Source organism: Lolium rigidum, chromosome 2 (assembly GCF_022539505.1).
Source record: "Lolium rigidum isolate FL_2022 chromosome 2, APGP_CSIRO_Lrig_0.1, whole genome shotgun sequence".
NCBI classification, from domain to species: Eukaryota; Viridiplantae; Streptophyta; class Magnoliopsida; order Poales; family Poaceae; genus Lolium; species Lolium rigidum.
Genome location: NC_061509.1, coordinates 154,913,551 through 154,930,978, shown reverse-complemented (window position 1 = coordinate 154,930,978; position 17,428 = coordinate 154,913,551). Strand labels below are relative to the sequence as shown.

General features: G+C 44.2%; 1 protein-coding gene across 2 annotated transcripts; it reads right to left on the bottom strand.

Moving 5' to 3' along the window:
• Positions 1-14,109: 14,109 nt before the first annotated feature.
• On the bottom strand, positions 14,110-16,849 carry LOC124687511 (iron-phytosiderophore transporter YSL15-like). Of its 2 annotated transcripts, none has more exons than XM_047221286.1 (7): positions 16,462-16,849; positions 16,196-16,365; positions 15,959-16,056; positions 15,711-15,845; positions 15,430-15,619; positions 15,205-15,322; positions 14,110-15,124 (listed from the first exon to the last, which is right to left on the bottom strand). In XM_047221286.1, exons 1-7 carry the CDS (start codon positions 16,847-16,849, stop codon positions 14,193-14,195), a joined length of 2,031 nt encoding a protein of 676 aa, XP_047077242.1. In that variant the 3' UTR covers positions 14,110-14,192. The 2 variants fall into 2 exon arrangements, with proteins under 2 accessions (XP_047077242.1, XP_047077243.1); XM_047221287.1 differs by having other exon boundaries at positions 14,110-15,118.
• Positions 16,850-17,428: the final 579 nt, after the last annotated feature.

Below are 17,428 nucleotides of genomic sequence, written 5' to 3'. Positions count from 1 at the left end.
TTTCTATATCATTATCAACAATGGTGTTCAAAGCGTTCATACTAATATTACTACCGAGCATGCAAATAAGATTTCATAGGTTTTTTAATTTTCGCATCAAACAATCCATGTTTTAAATCAGGAAATAGAATAAGAAGCTCATTGTTGTCCATTATGCCAAACTAGTGTAAACAAGAAACAAAAAGATGCAATTGCAGGATCTAAAGGAAATAGCTTCGAGCACAAACACAATGGCGCCGAGAAAAGTACTGTTACACGGAACCGGAGTATGAGTGCCTTTTTACCTTTCCTCCCCGGCAACGGCGCCGGAAAAGTGCTTGATGTCTACGGGAGCTTCTATTCTTGTAGACGGTGTTGGGCCTCCAAGAGCAGAGGTTTGTAGAACAGCGAGCAACTTTCCCTTAAGTGGATCACCCAAGGTTTATCGAACTCAGGGAGGAAGAGGTCAAAGATATCCCTCTCATGCAACCCTGCAACCACAAAGCAAGAAGTCTCTTGTGTCCCCAACACACCTAATAGGTGTACTAGTTCGGCGAAGAGATAGTGAAATACAGGTGGTATGAATGAATATGAGAAGTAGTAACGGCGCCAGAAAATTGCTTGCTGGCGTGTAGTTGATGGTGGTAATATGGTAGCAGTAGTAACGCAGTAAAACAGTAAACAAGCAGCGATAGCAGTATTTAGGAACAAGGCCTAGGGATCAGACTTTTACAAGTGGACACTCTCAACTTTGATCACATAACAGAATAGATAGATGCATACTCTACACTCTTGTTGGATGATGAACACATTGCGTAGGATTACACGAATTCTCAATGCCGGAGTTAACAAGCTCCACAATTCAATGTTCATATTTAAATAACCTTAGAGTGCATGAAAGATCAATAAGACTAAACCAAGTACTAACATAGTATGCACACTTGTCACCTTCACACTATGTAGGAGGAATAGATCACATTAATACCATCATAGCAATAGTTAACTTCATAATCTACAAGAGATCATAATCATAGCATACACCAAGTACTAACACGGATGCACACACTTGTCACCATTACACCGTGTAGGAGGAATAAAACTACTTTAATAACATCACTAGAGTAGCACATAGATAAATTGTGATACAAAACACATTGCAATCATAAAGAGATATAAATAAGCACTTCACTATGCCATTTATAACGAGTGAATAAGTATTCTGTGAAATATAGCCTAAGAGACCCACACGGTGCACACACTTGTCACCTTTACACACGTGGGACAAGGAGTCTCCGGAGATCACATAAGTAAAACTCACTTGACTAGCATAATGACATCTAGATTACAAGCATCATCATATGAATCTCAATCATGTAAGGCAGCTCATGAGATTATTGTATTGAAGTACATAGGAGAGAGATGAACCACATAGCTACCGGTACAGCCCCGAGCCTCGATGGAGAACTACTCCCTCCTCATGGGAGACAGCGAGCGTTGATGGAGATGGCGGTGGTGTCGATGGAGGAGCCTTCGGGGGCACTTCCCCGTCCCGGCGGCGTGCCGGAACGGAGACTCCTGTCCCCCGGATCTTGGCTTCGCGATGGCGGCGGCTCTGGAAGGTTTCTCGTACCGTGGCTTTTTCGTATCGAGGTTTTAGGTCGAGGGGCTTCTTATAGGCGAAGAGGCGGCGTCAGAGGGTCGAAGAGGCGGCGACACCATAGGGTGGCGCGGCCAGGGCCTGGGCCGCGCCGGCCTATCATCTGGGGCCTGTGTGGCCCCCCTCTGGCGACTCTCGGGTGTTCTGGATGCTTCCGGGCAAAATAGGAACCTGGGCGTTGATTTCGTCCAATTCCGAGAATATTTCGTTACTAGGATTTCCGAAACCAAAAACAGCAGAAAACGAGAGCCGGCCCTTCGGCATCTCGTCAATAGGTTAGTTCCGGAAAACGCATAAATATGACATAAAATGTGAACAAAACATGTTGGTATTGTCATAAAACAAGCATGGAACATCAGAAATTATAGATACGTTGGAGACGTATCACTCTCACGGATGCGAACAATGGTATTCTCGTAATGCATAATCAAGTCAACTAGGGTCATACCATAATCCAGGTGAAGGTGAAAGCATGAGTTCAACCTCTCACTTCTTTAATTGGCTTTCATACCAAGGAAATACCACCGGTCAGATACGCGGCAACCCAAATTCTCTTCTTATTGTACATCCTTTTGAGCCATTTGATACGCGTACAACACGCGTCCGTTGGGAACCCCAAGAGGAAGGTGTCATGCGTACAGCGGCAAGTTTTCCCTCAGAAAGAAACCAAGGTTTATCGAACCAGGAGGAGCCAAGAAGCACGTCGAAGGTTGATGGCGGCGGGATGTAGTGCGGCGCAACACCAGAGATTCCGGCGCCAACGTGGAACTCGCACAACACAACCAAAGTACTTTGCCCCAACGAAACAATGAGGTTGTCAATCTCACCGGCTTGCTGTAACAAAGGATTAGATGTATAGTGTGGATGATGATTGTTTGCAGAAAACGAGTAGAACAAGTATTGCGGTAGATTGTATTCGATGTAAAAGAATGGACCGGGGTCCACGAGTTCACTAGAGGTGTCTCTCCCATAAGATAAATAGCATGTTGGGTGAACAAATTACGGTCGGGCAATTGACAAATAAAGAGAGCATGACAATGCACATACATGATATGATGAATATTGTGAGATTTAATTGGGCATTACGACAAAGTACATAGACCGCTATCCAGCATGCATCTATGCCTAAAAAGTCCACCTTCAGGTTATCATCCGAACCCCTTCCGGTATTAAGTTGCAAAACAACGAGACAATTGCATTAAGTATGGTGCGTAATGTAATCAATAACTACATCCTCGGACATAGCATCAATGTTTTATCCCTAGTGGCAACAGCACATCCACAACCTTAGAACTTTACGTCACTCGTCCCAGATTTAATGGAGGCATGAACCCACTATCGAGCATAAATACTCCCTCTTGGAGTTAAGAGCAAAAACTTGGCCGAGCCTCTACTAATAATGCGAGCATGCAAGATCATAAACAACACATAGGTAATAGATTGATAATCAACATAACATAGTATTCTCTATCCATCGGATCCCGACAAACACAACATATAGAATTACGAGATAGATGATCTTGATCATGTTAGGCAGCTCACAAGATCCGACAATGAAGCACATGAGGAGAAGACGACCATCTAGCTACTGCTATGGACCCATAGTCCAGGGGTGAACTACTCACTCATCACTCCGGAGGCGACCATGGCGGTGAAGAGTCCTCCGGGAGATGATTCCCCTCTCCGGCAGGGTGCCGGAGATGATCTCCAGAATCCCCCGAGATGGGATTGGCGGCGGCGGTGTCTCAGTAAGGTTTTCCGTATCGTGGCTCTCGGTACTGGGGGTTTCGCGACGAAGGCTTTAAGTAGGCGGAAGGGCAACGCGGGGGGCCACACGAGGGCCCCACACGCCAGGGCCGCGCGGCCAAGGGCCAGGCCGCACCGCCCTGTTGTGTCGGCGCCTCGTGGCCCCACTTCCTTTCCCCCTCGGTCTTCTGGAAGCTTCGTGCAAAAATAGGACCCTGGGCGTTGATTTCGTCCAATTCCGAGAATATTTCCTTTGTAGGATTTACGAAACCAAAAACAACGAGAAAACAACAAGCGGCTCTTCGGCATCTCGTTAATAGGTTAGTGCCGGAAAATGCATAAATACGACATATAATGTGTATAAAACATGTAGATATCATCAATAATGTGGCATGGAACATAAGAAATTATCGATACGTCGGAGACGTATCGGCATCCCCAAGCTTAGTTCTGCTCGTCCCGAGCAGGTAAACGATAACAAAGATAATTTCTGGAGTGACATGCCATCATAACCTTGATCATACTATTGTAAACATATGTAATGAATGCAGCGATCAAAACAATGGTAATGACATGAGTAAATAAATGAATCATAAAGCAAAGACTTTTCATGAATAGTACTTAAAGACAAGCATCAATAAGTCTTGCATAAGAATTAACTCATAAAGCAATAAATCAAAGTAAAGGTATTGAAGCAACACAAAGGAAGATTAAGTTTCAGCGGTTGCTTTCAACTTATAACATGTATATCTCATGGATAATTGTCAACATAGAGTAATATAACAAGTGCCATATGCAAGTATGTAGGAATCAATGCACAATTCACACAAGTGTTTGCTTCTTGAGGTGGAGAGAGATAGGTGAACTGACTCAACATAAAAGTAAAAGAAAGGTCCTTCAAAGAGGAAAGCATCGATTGCTATATTTGTGCTAGAGCTTTTATTTTGAAAACATGAAACAATTTTGTCAACGGTAGTAATAAAGCATATGTATCATGTAAATTATAGCTTACAAGTTGCAAGCCTCATGCATAGTATACTAATAGTGCCCGCACCTTGTCCTAATTAGCTTGGACTACCGGGATCATCGCAATACACATGTTTTAACCAAGTGTCACAAAGGGGTACCTCCATGCCGCTCTGTACAAAGGTCTAAGGAGAAAGCTCGCATTTTGGATTTCTCGCTTTTGATTATTCTCAACTTAGACATCCATACCGGGACAACATGGACAACAGATAATGGACTCCTCTTTAATGCATAAGCATGTAGCAACAATTAGTGTTCTCATATGAGATTGAGGATATATGTCCAAAAGTGAAACTTCCACCATGATTCATGGTTTTAGTTAGCGGCCCAATGTTCTTCTCTAACAGTATGCATGCTCTAACCATTAAAGTGGTAGATCTCCCTTACTTCAGACAAGACGGACATGCATAGCAACGCACATGATATTCAACAAAGAGTAGTTGATGGCGTCCCCAGAAAACATGGTTATCGCACAACAAGCAACTTAATAAGAGATAAAGTGCATAAGTACATATTCAATACCACAATAGTTTTTAAGCTATTTGTCCCATGAGCTATATATTGTAAAGGTAAAGAATGGAAATTTTAAAGGTAGCACTCAAGCAATTTACTTTGGAATGGCGGAGAAATACCATGTAGTAGGTAGGTATGGTGGACACAAATGGCATAGTGGTTGGCTCATGGATTTTGGATGCATGAGAAGTATTCCCTCTCGATACAAGGTTTAGGCTAGCAAGGTTATTTGAAACAAACACAAGGATGAACCGGTGCAGCAAAACTCACATGAAAGACATATTGTAAACATTATAAGACTCTACACCGTCTTCCTTGTTGTTCAAACTCAATACTAGAAATTATCTAGACTTTAGAGAGACCAAATATGCAAACCAAATTTAGCAAGATCTAGGTGTTTCTTCATTAATGGGTGCAAAGTATATGATGCAAGAGCTTAAACATGAGCACAACAATTGCCAAGTATCAAATTATTCAAGACATTTTAGAATTACTACATGTAGCATTTCCCGATTCCAACCATATAATAATTTAACGAAGAAGATTCAACCTTCGCCATGAATACTATGAGTAAAGCCTAAGGACATATTTGTCCATATGCAACAGCGGAGCGTGTCTCTCTCCCACACAATGAATGCTAGGATCCATTTTATTCAAACAAAAACAAAAACAAAAACAAACCGACGCTCCAAGCAAAGTACATAAGATGTGATGGAATAAAAATATAGTTTCAGGGGAGGAACCTGATAATGTTGTCGATGAAGAAGGGGAGCATCCCCAAGCTTAGACGCTTGAGTCTTCTTAAATATGCAGGGGTGAACCACCGGGGCATCCCCAAGCTTAGAGCTTTCACTCTCCTTGATCATATTGTATCATCCTCCTCTCTTGATCCTTGAAAACTTCCTCCACACCAAACTCGAAACAACTCATTAGAGGGTTAGTGTACAATAAAAATTAACATATTCAGAGGTGACACAATCATTCTTAACACTTCTGGACATTGCATAAAGCAACTGGACATTAATGGAACAAAGAAATTCATCCATCATAGCAAAAGAGGCAATGCAATCTAAAAGGCAGAATCTGTCAAAACAGAACAGTCCGTAAAGATGGATTTTATTGAGGCACCAGACTTGCTCAAATGAAAATGCTCAAATTGAATGAAAGTTGCGTAAATATCGGAGGATCACGCACGTAAATTGGCATATTTTTCTGAGCTACCTACAGAGAGGCAGGTCGAAATTCGTGACAGCAAAGAAATGCATGTTACTGCGCAGTAATCCAAATCTAGTATGAACCTTACTATCAAAGACTTTACTTGGCACAACAATGCACAAAACTAAGATAAGGAGAGGTTGCTACAGTAGTAAACAACTTCCAAGACTCAAATATAAAACAAAAATACTGTAGTAAAAACATGGGTTGTCTCCCATAAGCGCTTTTCTTTAACGCCTTTCAGCTAGGCGCAGAAAGTGTATATCAAGTGTTATCAAGAGACAAAGTATTAACATCATAACTTGTTCTAATAATAGAATCAAAAGGTAACTTCATTATATTTCTAGGGAAGTGTTCCATACCTTTCTTGAGAGGAAATTGATATTTAATATTACCTTCCTTCATATCAATGGTAGCACCAACAGTTCGAAGAAAAGGTCTTCCCAATATAATGGGACAAGATGCATTGCATTCAATATCCAAGACAACAAAATCAACGGGGACAAGGTTATTGTTAACGGTAATGCGAACATTATCAACTCTCCCCAAAGGTTTCTTTATAGCATTATCAACAAGATTAACATCCAAATAACAATTTTTCAATGGTGGCAAGTCAAGCATATTATAAATTTTCTTAGGCATAACGGAAATACTTGCACCAAGATCACATAAAGCATTACAATCAAAGTTATTGACCTTCATCTTAATGATGGGCTCCCAACCATCCTCTAGCTTTCTAGGAATAGAAGTTTCAAGTTTTAGTTTCTCTTCTCTAGCTTTTATGAGAGCATTTGTAATATGTTTTGTGAAAGCCAAGTTTATAGCACTAGCATTGGGACTCTTAGAAAGTTTTTGTAAGAACTTTATAACTTCAAAGATGTGGCAATCATCAAAATCCAAACCATTATAATCTAAAGCAATGGGATCATCATCCCCAATGTTGGAAAAAATTTCAGCAGTCTTATCACAGGCAGTTTTAGCAGTTTCAGGAAATTTTGCGGGCTTTGCACTAGGAGTGGAAACATTTTCAACACCAATTATTTTATCATTGATAGTAGGAGGTGCAGCAACATGTGAATCATTACCATTACTAGTGGTGGTAATAGTCCAAACTTTAGCTACATTATTCTCTTTAGCTAGTTTTTCATTTTCTTCTCTTTCCCACCTAGCATGCAATTCGGCCATCAATCTTATATTCTCATTAATTCTAACTTGGATGGCATTTGCTGTAGTAACAATTGTATTTTCAATATCCTTATTAGGAATAACTTTCGATTTCAAAAGATCAACATCAGATGCAAGACTATCAACCTTAGAAGCGAGAATATCAATTTTATTGAGCTTTTCCTCAACAGATTTGTTAAAAGCAGTTTGTGTACTAATAAATTCTTTAAGCATAGCTTCAAGTCCAGGGGGTGTGTTCCTATTATTGTTGTAAGAATTCCCATAAGAATTACCATAACCGTTACCATTATTATAAGGATATGGCCTATAGTTATTACTAGAATTGTTCCGATAAGCATTGTTGTTGAAATTATTATTTTTAATGAAGTTTACATCAACATGTTCTTCTTGAGCAACCAATGAAGCTAACGGAACATTATTAGGATCAACATTAGTCCTATCATTCACAAGCGTAGACATAATAGCATCAATCTTATCACTCAAGGAAGAGGTTTCTTCGACAGAATTTACCTTCTTACCTTGTGGAGCTCTTTCCGTGTGCCATTCAGAGTAATTAATCATCATATTATCAAGGAGCTTTGTTGCTTCACCAAGAGTGATGGACATAAAGGTACCTCCAGCAGCTGAATCCAATAGGTTCCGCGAAGAAAAGTTCAGTCCTGCATAAAAGGTTTGGATGATCATCCAAGTAGTCAGTCCATGGGTTGGCAATTTTTAACCAAAGATTTCATTCTTTCCCAAGCTTGAGCAACATGTTCATTATCTAATTGCTTGAAATTCATTATGTTACTTCTCAAAGATATAATTTTAGCAGGGGGATAATATCTACCAATAAAAGCATCCTTGCATTTAGTCCATGAATCAATACTATTCTTAGGCAGAGATAGCAACCAATCTTTAGCTCTTCCTCTTAATGAGAAAGGAAACAATTTTAATTTTATAATGTCACCATCTACATCTTTATACTTTTGCATTTCACACAATTCAACAAAATTATTGAGATGGGCAGCAGCATCATCATAACTAACACCAGAAAATTGCTCTCGCATAACAAGATTCAGTAAAGCAGGTTTAATTTCAAAGAATTCTGCTGTAGTAGCAGGTGGAGCAATAGGTGTGCATAAGAAATCATTATTATTTTTGGTTGTGAAGTCACACAACTTAGTATTTTCAGGAGTGGCCATTTTAGCAGTAGTAAATAAAGCAAACTAGATAAAGTAAATGCAAGTAACTAATTTTTTTTGTGTTTTTGATATAGAGTGCAAGATAGTAAATAAAGTAAAGCTAGCAACTAATTTTTTTTGTGTTTTGATATAATGCAGCAAACAAGTAAGTAAATAAAATAAAGCAAGACAAAAACAAAGTAAAGAGATTGGATTGTGGAGACTCCCTTGCAGCGTGTCTTGATCTCCCCGGCAACGGCGCCAGAAAAAGAGCTTGATACGCGTACAACACGCGTCCGTTGGGAACCCCAAGAGGAAGGTGTGATGCGTACAGCGGCAAGTTTTCCCTCAGAAAGAAACCAAGGTTTATTGAACCAGGAGGAGCCAAGAAGCACGTCGAAGGTTGATGGCGGCGGGATGTAGTGCGGCGCAACACCAGAGATTCCGGCGCCAACGTGGAACCTGCACAACACAACCAAAGTACTTTGCCCCAACGAAAGAGTGAGGTTGTCAATCTCACCGGCTTGCTGTAACAAAGGATTAGATGTATAGTGTGGATGATGATTGTTTGCAGAAAACAGTAGAACAAGTATTGCAGTAGATTGTATTCGATGTAAAAGAATGGACCGGGGTCCACGAGTTCACTAGAGGTGTCTCTCCCATAAGATAAATAGCATGTTGGGTGAACAAATTACGGTCGGGCAATTGACAAATAAAGAGAGCATGACAATGCCCATACATGATATGATGAATATTGTGAGATTTAATTGGGCATTACGACAAAGTACATAGACCGCTATCCAGCATGCATCTATGCCTAAAAAGTCCACCTTCTGGTTATCATCCGAACCCCTTCCAGTATTAAGTTGCAAAACAACAGACAATTGCATTAAGTATGGTGCGTAATGTAATCAATAACTACATCCTCGGACATAGCATCAATGTTTTATCCCTAGTGGCAACAGACACATCCACAACCTTAGAACTTTCGTCACTCTGTCCCGGATTTAATGGAGGCATGAACCCACTATCGAGCATAAATACTCCCTCTTGGAGTTAAGAGCAAAAACTTGGCCAGAGCCTCTACTAATAACGGAGAGCATGCAAGATCATAAACAACACATAGGTAATAGATTGATAATCAACATAACATAGTATTCTCTCTATCCATCGGATCCCGACAAACACAAGATATAAAATTACAGATAGATGATCTTGATCATGTTAGGCAGCTCACAAGATCCGACAATGAAGCACATGAGGAGAAGACGACCATCTAGCTACTACTATGGACCCATAGTCCAGGGGTGAACTACTCACTCATCACTCCGGAGGCGACCATGGCGGTGAAGAGTCCTCCGGGAGATGATTCCCCTCTCCGGCGAGGGTGCCGGAGGTGATCTCCGAGAATCCCCCGAGATGGGATTGGCGGCGGCGGCGTCTCGATAAGGTTTTCCGTATCGTGGCTCTCGGTACTGGGGGTTTCGCGACGAAGGCTTTAAGTAGGCGGAAGGGCAACGCGGGGGGCCACACGAGGGCCGCACACGCCAGGGCCGCGCGGCCATGGGCCAGGCCGCGCCGCCCTGCTGTGTCAGCGCCTCGTGGCCCCACTTCCTTTCCCACTCGGTCTTCTGGAAGCTTCGTGCAAAAATAGGACCCTGGGCGTTGATTTCGTCCAATTCCGAGAATATTTCCTTTGTAGGATTTCTGAAACCAAAAACAGCAGAAAACATGACAATCGGCTCTTCGGCATCTCGTTAATAGGTTAGTGCCGGAAAATGCATAAATACGACATATAATGTGTATAAAACATGTAGATATCATCAATAATGTGGCATGGAACATAAGAAATTATCGATACGTCGGAGACGTATCAGCATTCTTCGGTTTTATCTGTCTCCCACTTGCGACGAAACGCTCTCCATCTTTCGTCAAAAATGGTTTCTGAAGTGGCGTTGTATAAGAATGGCCGAAATTCCTTTAGCAACTTCTGACCAAGGTGTCTCTTCATGTTTTTCTCTATGTGCCAAGTACATAGACGGTGCCACACGTCTGGAAGGAAATTCTGAATAGCTAATATCATCGCGGCATCCCCATCAGTGATAACACCTTTGAGCTTCTTCTGACACATTGTCAAGAATGTCCGAAGCAGCCAAGCATATGGATCTTCCGTCTTGTCTGACACGAGAGCGCATGCAAACACCGTTGTCTTACGATGATTGTTCAGGCCTACAAAAGGAATAAATGGCATATCATACCGGTTCATGTTGTACGTGCTATCAAACACCACCACGTCGCCAAAATCCTACTGTGACTGAGAATCACACCAGAACATGCTTTTTAGTCGTCCTTCATCATCTACTTCGTAATCAAAAAAGAATTCAGGATCACTCTTCTTCCTCGCAGCCATAATACCAAGTGTTGTGGCAGCATCACTCTTCGCAATAAGCTTCCTCTTCTCCCTGCAACATAAGTTGTACATATCTCGCCTTACGAAGCCTACACCATCGTAGCCATGTTTTCTGGGAAAGTGTTTCATAATCATGTACTTTCTCATCCCACTTGCTCCCAAAGATAGTATCTTAGCTCTCTGGTACGGCTTAATCTTTTTGTGTGATCGTTGAAATGGTACTTCGTGCGGTCTAGCTGGTTTATGACTGTGATTGCCATAAAAACTTTTGACAACCCATACTCCTCTCGATAGGTCACGCTTCACAGTGAGATTGGCATTGCAGTTGCAACGAGTCTCGGGTCTCAACCTACGAATGCGGCCTTCCTACATTAAGAGATTTTTCTGACGTTTTCCTGCCCTAGAACAGACATACCGGCTTAATTGTATTTCTCCCTTACCACGTTTCCCTCGCTTTGCCCTCTTCAAAATGTCCTTTCGGATGCTGAAGCTATGCTCTCTCGCATAGGTGTTGTACCAGACAAAAGCAGCCGGTTTGGAATCAAATGTCATGTCTAGTATTTTACAGTGCTCTTCCACTGAGTGCATCTTATATTCATTACTCACAATTCCTAGGTCTGCTTGACCGTGATGTTCACGCCCATTGTCAGCACCAGATATCACCTACACCTATAGGGAAAATAAGTCATAAAAGTTGTCGTTTCAATGGTAACATTAACGGTTTGCCATAGTAAAACTATATACTTACTTTGCTCCTATTTTCAGAGCTTGATTCCTCGTGATGCAGTCCTACCTCCACGCTATATTCATCAAACTCAACCTCCATGTCTGAATACTCATCCTCCTCGTGACCACTGTGTAGCACCTACACAGCAAAAAACAAAGAATGTAACATATTATTTCATTGCTTCCATTTATTGGTAGCCATTAAAAAATAATCAACATACTTCACTCATGTTTTCCGAGGATGCCGATGATGGAACGTTCTGCCCAACAGGAGGTACATTTTCATAGATCCTGGATTTGGAACTATTCTCCAAACTAGAATCATTATCGCCCGTATATCCGTCATCGCCATCACTCCAAGTTGAGCTATAGTTCCCCATTTCTCTAAAAACTACACAAACACCGCACGTAATAAAAAACTAATGCAAAATTCTAAACAATACGAGACAATGAAAATCACTATTTCATATTTAGTACACTTAATTAAACGCATACGGACAGCGGACAGTCTGGCAGCGAGGAGCCGGCATGTCCGCCACGGGCCGGACTGTCTGGCGCTCGTAAGTTGGCCAGTCTGCCGTGCGCCGGACAAGCAAGATACCCCACGGGACATGTTCGGCTGGAGAGATTGAAACGAACCTCCACGTCGTGTCCAGCGGACGATCGCCTACGCCGGAGAGACGGCTCGAGGCGACGGAGCGCAGCAGCGGCGGCTCGTCGAGCAGGCCCTGAAGATCGTGAAGATGCTAGAGTGCCGAGATCTTCGGGAAGATATGCTGCTGGTGGAGGAGGTCTATGGTGACGGAGTGCGGCGGCGGCGGCTCGTTGAGCTCCCTGGAGATGCTGGTGACGAGGAGATCGTGGAGAAGCGACGGAGGAGCTCTGTGGCGACGGAGTTCGGCGGTGAAGAGGAGATCGTGCGACGGAGTGCGGCGGCGGCTCGTCGAGTTTGTTGGTGATCGTGGAGAAGATCGATCGTGGAGGAAGGTCCCAACAACCTATGCATACGGTATAAGAGTTCACGTACGAGCTTGGATATGGGTTTGCCGGGCTTTTGAGCCCAAACTCAGTTTCGGTAGGGGGATGTTGTACTGGAGCACACGCCTTTAAGAGCATCTCTAACAGAGCCCGTAAATCCCGCCGGAACCGAATTTTTCCGGCGGATTTACGGGTTTGGGCTGAAACGCACGCAGATCAGAGCCCGTAAACATGGGCCGGCTCGAATTGGAAGTTCAGGGGCCCGAGAAACTCCCCGAACGACCCCTATTAAAAGGGTTCGCGGAGGGGAGTTCGGTTCGGAAACCCTACTCCCCTCCCGCCGCTCCTCTCCCGCCGCCGCAGCCTGCCGCCGCTCCGACGAGCAATCCCGAGCCCTCGGACGCCGCTCCGCCGCTACGGCCACCACCCCGCCGTCCGAAATGACGCGTGCAAGACGCGTGGGTAGGGGCGGTGGCCGATCCGGCGCCGGAAGGTCAAGTCGCTGTCCGCCGAGCGTACGGGCGGAGCTGGAGCGCGCCAGGCGGTCGCGCTCCGACGCCGCATGGAAGCGGGCCGGCCGCAAGTGGCCGGAGCTAATGGCGCGCCGCCTTGAAGCGCGCGCGGAGGCGGCTGCGGCTGCGGCTGGGGAAGCGGAGGCGCCCCCCGCTGTCGGCGCGTGGAGCGCGCCGTTGCCCCCCGAGCGGCGAAGATGACGACGACGCAGACGGACCGCCTCTGCTCTGCGGGAGCACCTCCGGCGCGGTGCCCATCGAGGTGGCGGCGCTTGTCATCGCCTAGCAACCGCCGGCGACCATAAACCCTCCGCCGACGCCCCGGTGACAGTATAGTCTCCGGGTACCTAAATTTCTAGTCTAATTAGGTCTGTAGTACGTAATGTAGGTCCAATGCGGATGTATTTTGCCACTATTATTGTAACTTATGAACGAATTAAGCTTGATCGGATGAAATCCTGCAATCACGAAAATCGATTTCCGCGACGTTTGATTTTCGCGAGTTCGGTTTGCGTTTGCGGTTTCTGTTCTGCACCGTGCCTAAATGCGCTCTCAATACGATTGGAGACTGAACTCAGTTTATTCAGTTCCGATAAATACGGCTCTGTTAGAGATGCTCTGACAAGATAAGAGTTTCCCTTTTTTGCTCTCAAAACTACCCATATACATTGTGTTATTTGCACCCATTGGAGGAGCGGAATCCCAATTGTTTCAAGACGGTCGCTTGGGATATGTTGAACTAGTGTGGATGGCGGTGCAGTAATAGAATTTGTCATGCATAAGTGTGACATGCACTCCTTTCACTTTGTTAAACTCTGGATGATAACTCTGCAATAAATATGTTCCTGTTATCTGAGAAGTGTACAAGTATAGAGTGCATATGTATTGACATCAATCCAATATACAAGTATGATTAAGTTACAGTCACACGACAAACACCAATTGGACATTAGAATGTACAACACAGCAAAACAACTCACACCATCATGTCACCTCTAGACATCTCACGTACCAAAGCATCTGGAATAAAATAACATGTTGTTCATATTTCACCCCACGTTCATGAATGACATGATTCTCTATTATGGCGCAGGTGTAAAGTTCATGCAAATTGGTGGTTTAATCTTGGCAAGGGCAAGTATGGAAGAAGGAAATGTCCATATGCCATCCCCGCATATTAAACCTGATGCGACTGCAGGGACCATGAATCCAGCCTCCTTTTTGTTTATCTTGTTCCAGATGAAAACCACTAAACTCCCAACGCACATATCAATAGCAAAGCTTCCTCCAACAAGGAATGGAACTGCCATTGCCATTGGTAGGGGCACATATTGCCTATACCTCTGTGGCATGACATCTCTTGCTATGCTGAGCAGTGCAGCAAATGCGAAAAATCCAGCAGAGAGTGCCAGACAATACTTCGGCAACACTGAGAAGCCCTCCACACCAAGTATTGCCATATTACGGTATATCAGTGCATACGGTGCCTTCCAGGTACCATCTGGGTTGCCAATATCAAATGCCTTGTAGAAGAGCATGAACGTAAGGGGAGAGACAATGCAGCCCATGGCTGTCCCAACGGCCTGTGCCACCATCATGGATCTTGGTGATGTCTGAGTGAGATAACTGGTTTTGAAGTCTTGCATCAGATCTGCAGATATCAGCACTAGCTGCTTCACACATGTACCAACAACTAGACCTGCAACGACACCATTGTCCCTGCCAGCCCAACCGGCAAAGACGAAGAGTCCTATCTTGCCATAGTTATAACCCATGTTGATATCGGTAAGCCCCGTCCCGTACGAATTGGCGAATCCAAGCATGGGGGCGACGATATAGGCTATAACCACATAGTACCATTTCACCTGTCGGAACATTATTGGCGTGGTAACCACTGCAATGACGCTTAACAAAGCATACCCCGTGTACGCCATCCAAGCGGGGATATGGCCCTTCCTGAAGATCTCGTCGCGCTGCAGATCCTCAAGTGAGACCGTATTGTCCACATCTTTCACTGTAATTCATTCATTCAATATTAGAAAAACTTATATACTCCTTAAATGTACTAGATTTATGTTGTCCTTCTGTCCTCACCTTTTTTGTCAACACGTTTACGGATAAACTGTCGATACATGCCCTTGAAAGTGATGGTAATGATTTTTGTGAAGTGGTAGAGTCCATCCCCCATGATCAGAGCGATGCAGATGAAGGCCTGGATGGTGAAGAAAATTTATTATCACTGACATGAAAATTGTAACTATTGTGGCTGTTAATTTTCAAATGACACTAAGAAGAACAAGGTCATGCTACAGTACATACCTTGTAACCATACAAACTTTTCATGCTGCTTTCTTTGACATTTGCAGGGTACCAATCACCCTTGTTCTTACTGATGAGTGGCCACAATATTCCATAAGAAAGAATTGCACCCAAGAGGGTGGAGATATTTACAATATGTGGGCAAATCATCCCGGCTCCCACGTATGTCATGCTAAAGTCAAAGAAGAATCTGAGAACACAAAACGAGAGTTAAGAAAGTCTGTTTCACACCACAGATTATAGTGATCCGCAATGAGAAACAGAAGTGTCAAAAGGATTACGTCTGCTTCCAGGCCTTCAGACCAAAAGTCGGGAACTGGACAAATCCACAAACATCGCCACCGGTGTAGAACCACTGGAAGAAACTCCATAAAAAGCTTCCCCCAAAGTATTTGAGGAACCCACGGATTTGCTTCCTATCACGGATGGTAAGATCAATTCATTCAGATATGTGAAGTAGAACATCACTGGACATTGCTTAATTTAAAGATTGATGAAAGGAAATGCAACGAGGTCACAATATACATACTTTGAGTTCTTGTCTCCTTGAGTGGTATGAAACCCGTTTATAAGAACAGCTGTTGCCGTCCCACTTGGGTAAACTAATTTATAGTCCACGACCAGTACCTGAAAACATCATGTTTAACGTTTAGTCACAAAGACAGATGAACCATGCCCAATTTTATAGAACAGCATGGCTAGTCATTGGTTGTTTGATTCCCTTGAGTATTTCAATCCCCAAAAATGAGCAAGAAGTGAGTGGCACCTGTCTAAGGGGGATCAAGGTGAGGAGTCCCCCGAAGCTGCAAGAAAAGAGGAATGCCGTCATCCAGCCAATCCCTGGCTCCTTGTAGCTCCCCGGCCCGTTGCCCGGCGAGTCGCCGGCCAGCTCGTAGGTATTCTTGTTTAGACCCAACAAGGTTGACCCGAAGCCACCTGCAATGCACCAGCCACACAACCAATCAAGTAACTGCAAAACAACTACGGTAACTAGCACCAACGCATGGAAGTATATCTGCATATGGCACTCACCGGCGAACGCGATGGTGTAGCAGGCCACGCCGCAGGTCTGGACGATGGTGTTCTCCTGCCGCGTGAAGGGGCGGGACACGATGCCGAAGCGATCCAGCAAGCGCGTCCAACCGCGGAGCGCCAGGAAGGAGAGCAGCGCGGCCGAGACGTTGAGGGTGGGCACCAGCCCAGTGGTCAGCGCGATCTTCATCACGATCACTGTGTAGATGAACCCGATGAGCAGCGCCGCCACCATGCCCCGCACCGTCAGCTCGTCCTGCCACCGCCCCACCGGCTCAAGCTCCCGCTCCAAGGCCAGCGCGGGGTCCGACTCCCTGTCGCCTTCCGCCGCCACGTGCTTCTCGATCTCCGGCGCGATCCGCGTGCGGTCAGGGATCACGGCCTCCATGGCCGCACTCTGCTCCTTGCCTCTCCACGCAAGGAGAACTGGAGAAGCACTCGAGGCGGCAGCTAAGCTTCCGGGGAAATGACGCCCCGTTTTTCTACAATGCAAGTCGGGGATGAGATATCCTGATGCTACAGATTGCCGATGGCATGGTATTTTATACAGGGAATCATTATTGGGAAAAGTCCACTCTCTTACTTTTCCTTGTACTATTGTCTACTATTCTTGTGTGTTGAAGTATTTTATCATCAGGCTTCATTATAGATGCTGCAAGAGCTACCGCCCAAGTTCTTAATTGGCTGCGTCCCGGTCTTACTATTAATTATTCGTTCATGATGTGTCCCAGCAGAAGCTGATTGACAGTTTAATGGGGGACAATGAGTTTTTTTTTCTTCAATGACTGAGTATTTCACCATGGATACTCTAAGAGTGCTTATACCCCAAGTTCGTAATTGGTTGTTTAGATGATGTGAGTTGGTGTATTGTCACCCCCTTCATCTCTCTGTAGGTTAGCGAGGTGGCTTCAAGTTTGATCTTTTGTATTGCTTTTGTAAGATGTTGCGAATAATCTAATAAAAAAGC

Bases quoted from the DNA above. Each gene is read 5' to 3' on its own strand.
- LOC124687511 (XM_047221286.1), bottom strand. From the start codon at position 16,849: ATGGAGGCCGTGATCCCTGACCGCACGCGGATCGCGCCGGAGATCGAG. The intron at 15,323-15,429 runs GTATGTACTGTA...TTCACCATCCAG, and splicing joins AAAGTTTGTATGGTTACAAG to GCCTTCATCTGCATCGCTCT. The intron at 15,125-15,204 runs GTGAGGACAGAA...AATGAATTACAG, and splicing joins TAAACGTGTTGACAAAAAAG to TGAAAGATGTGGACAATACG.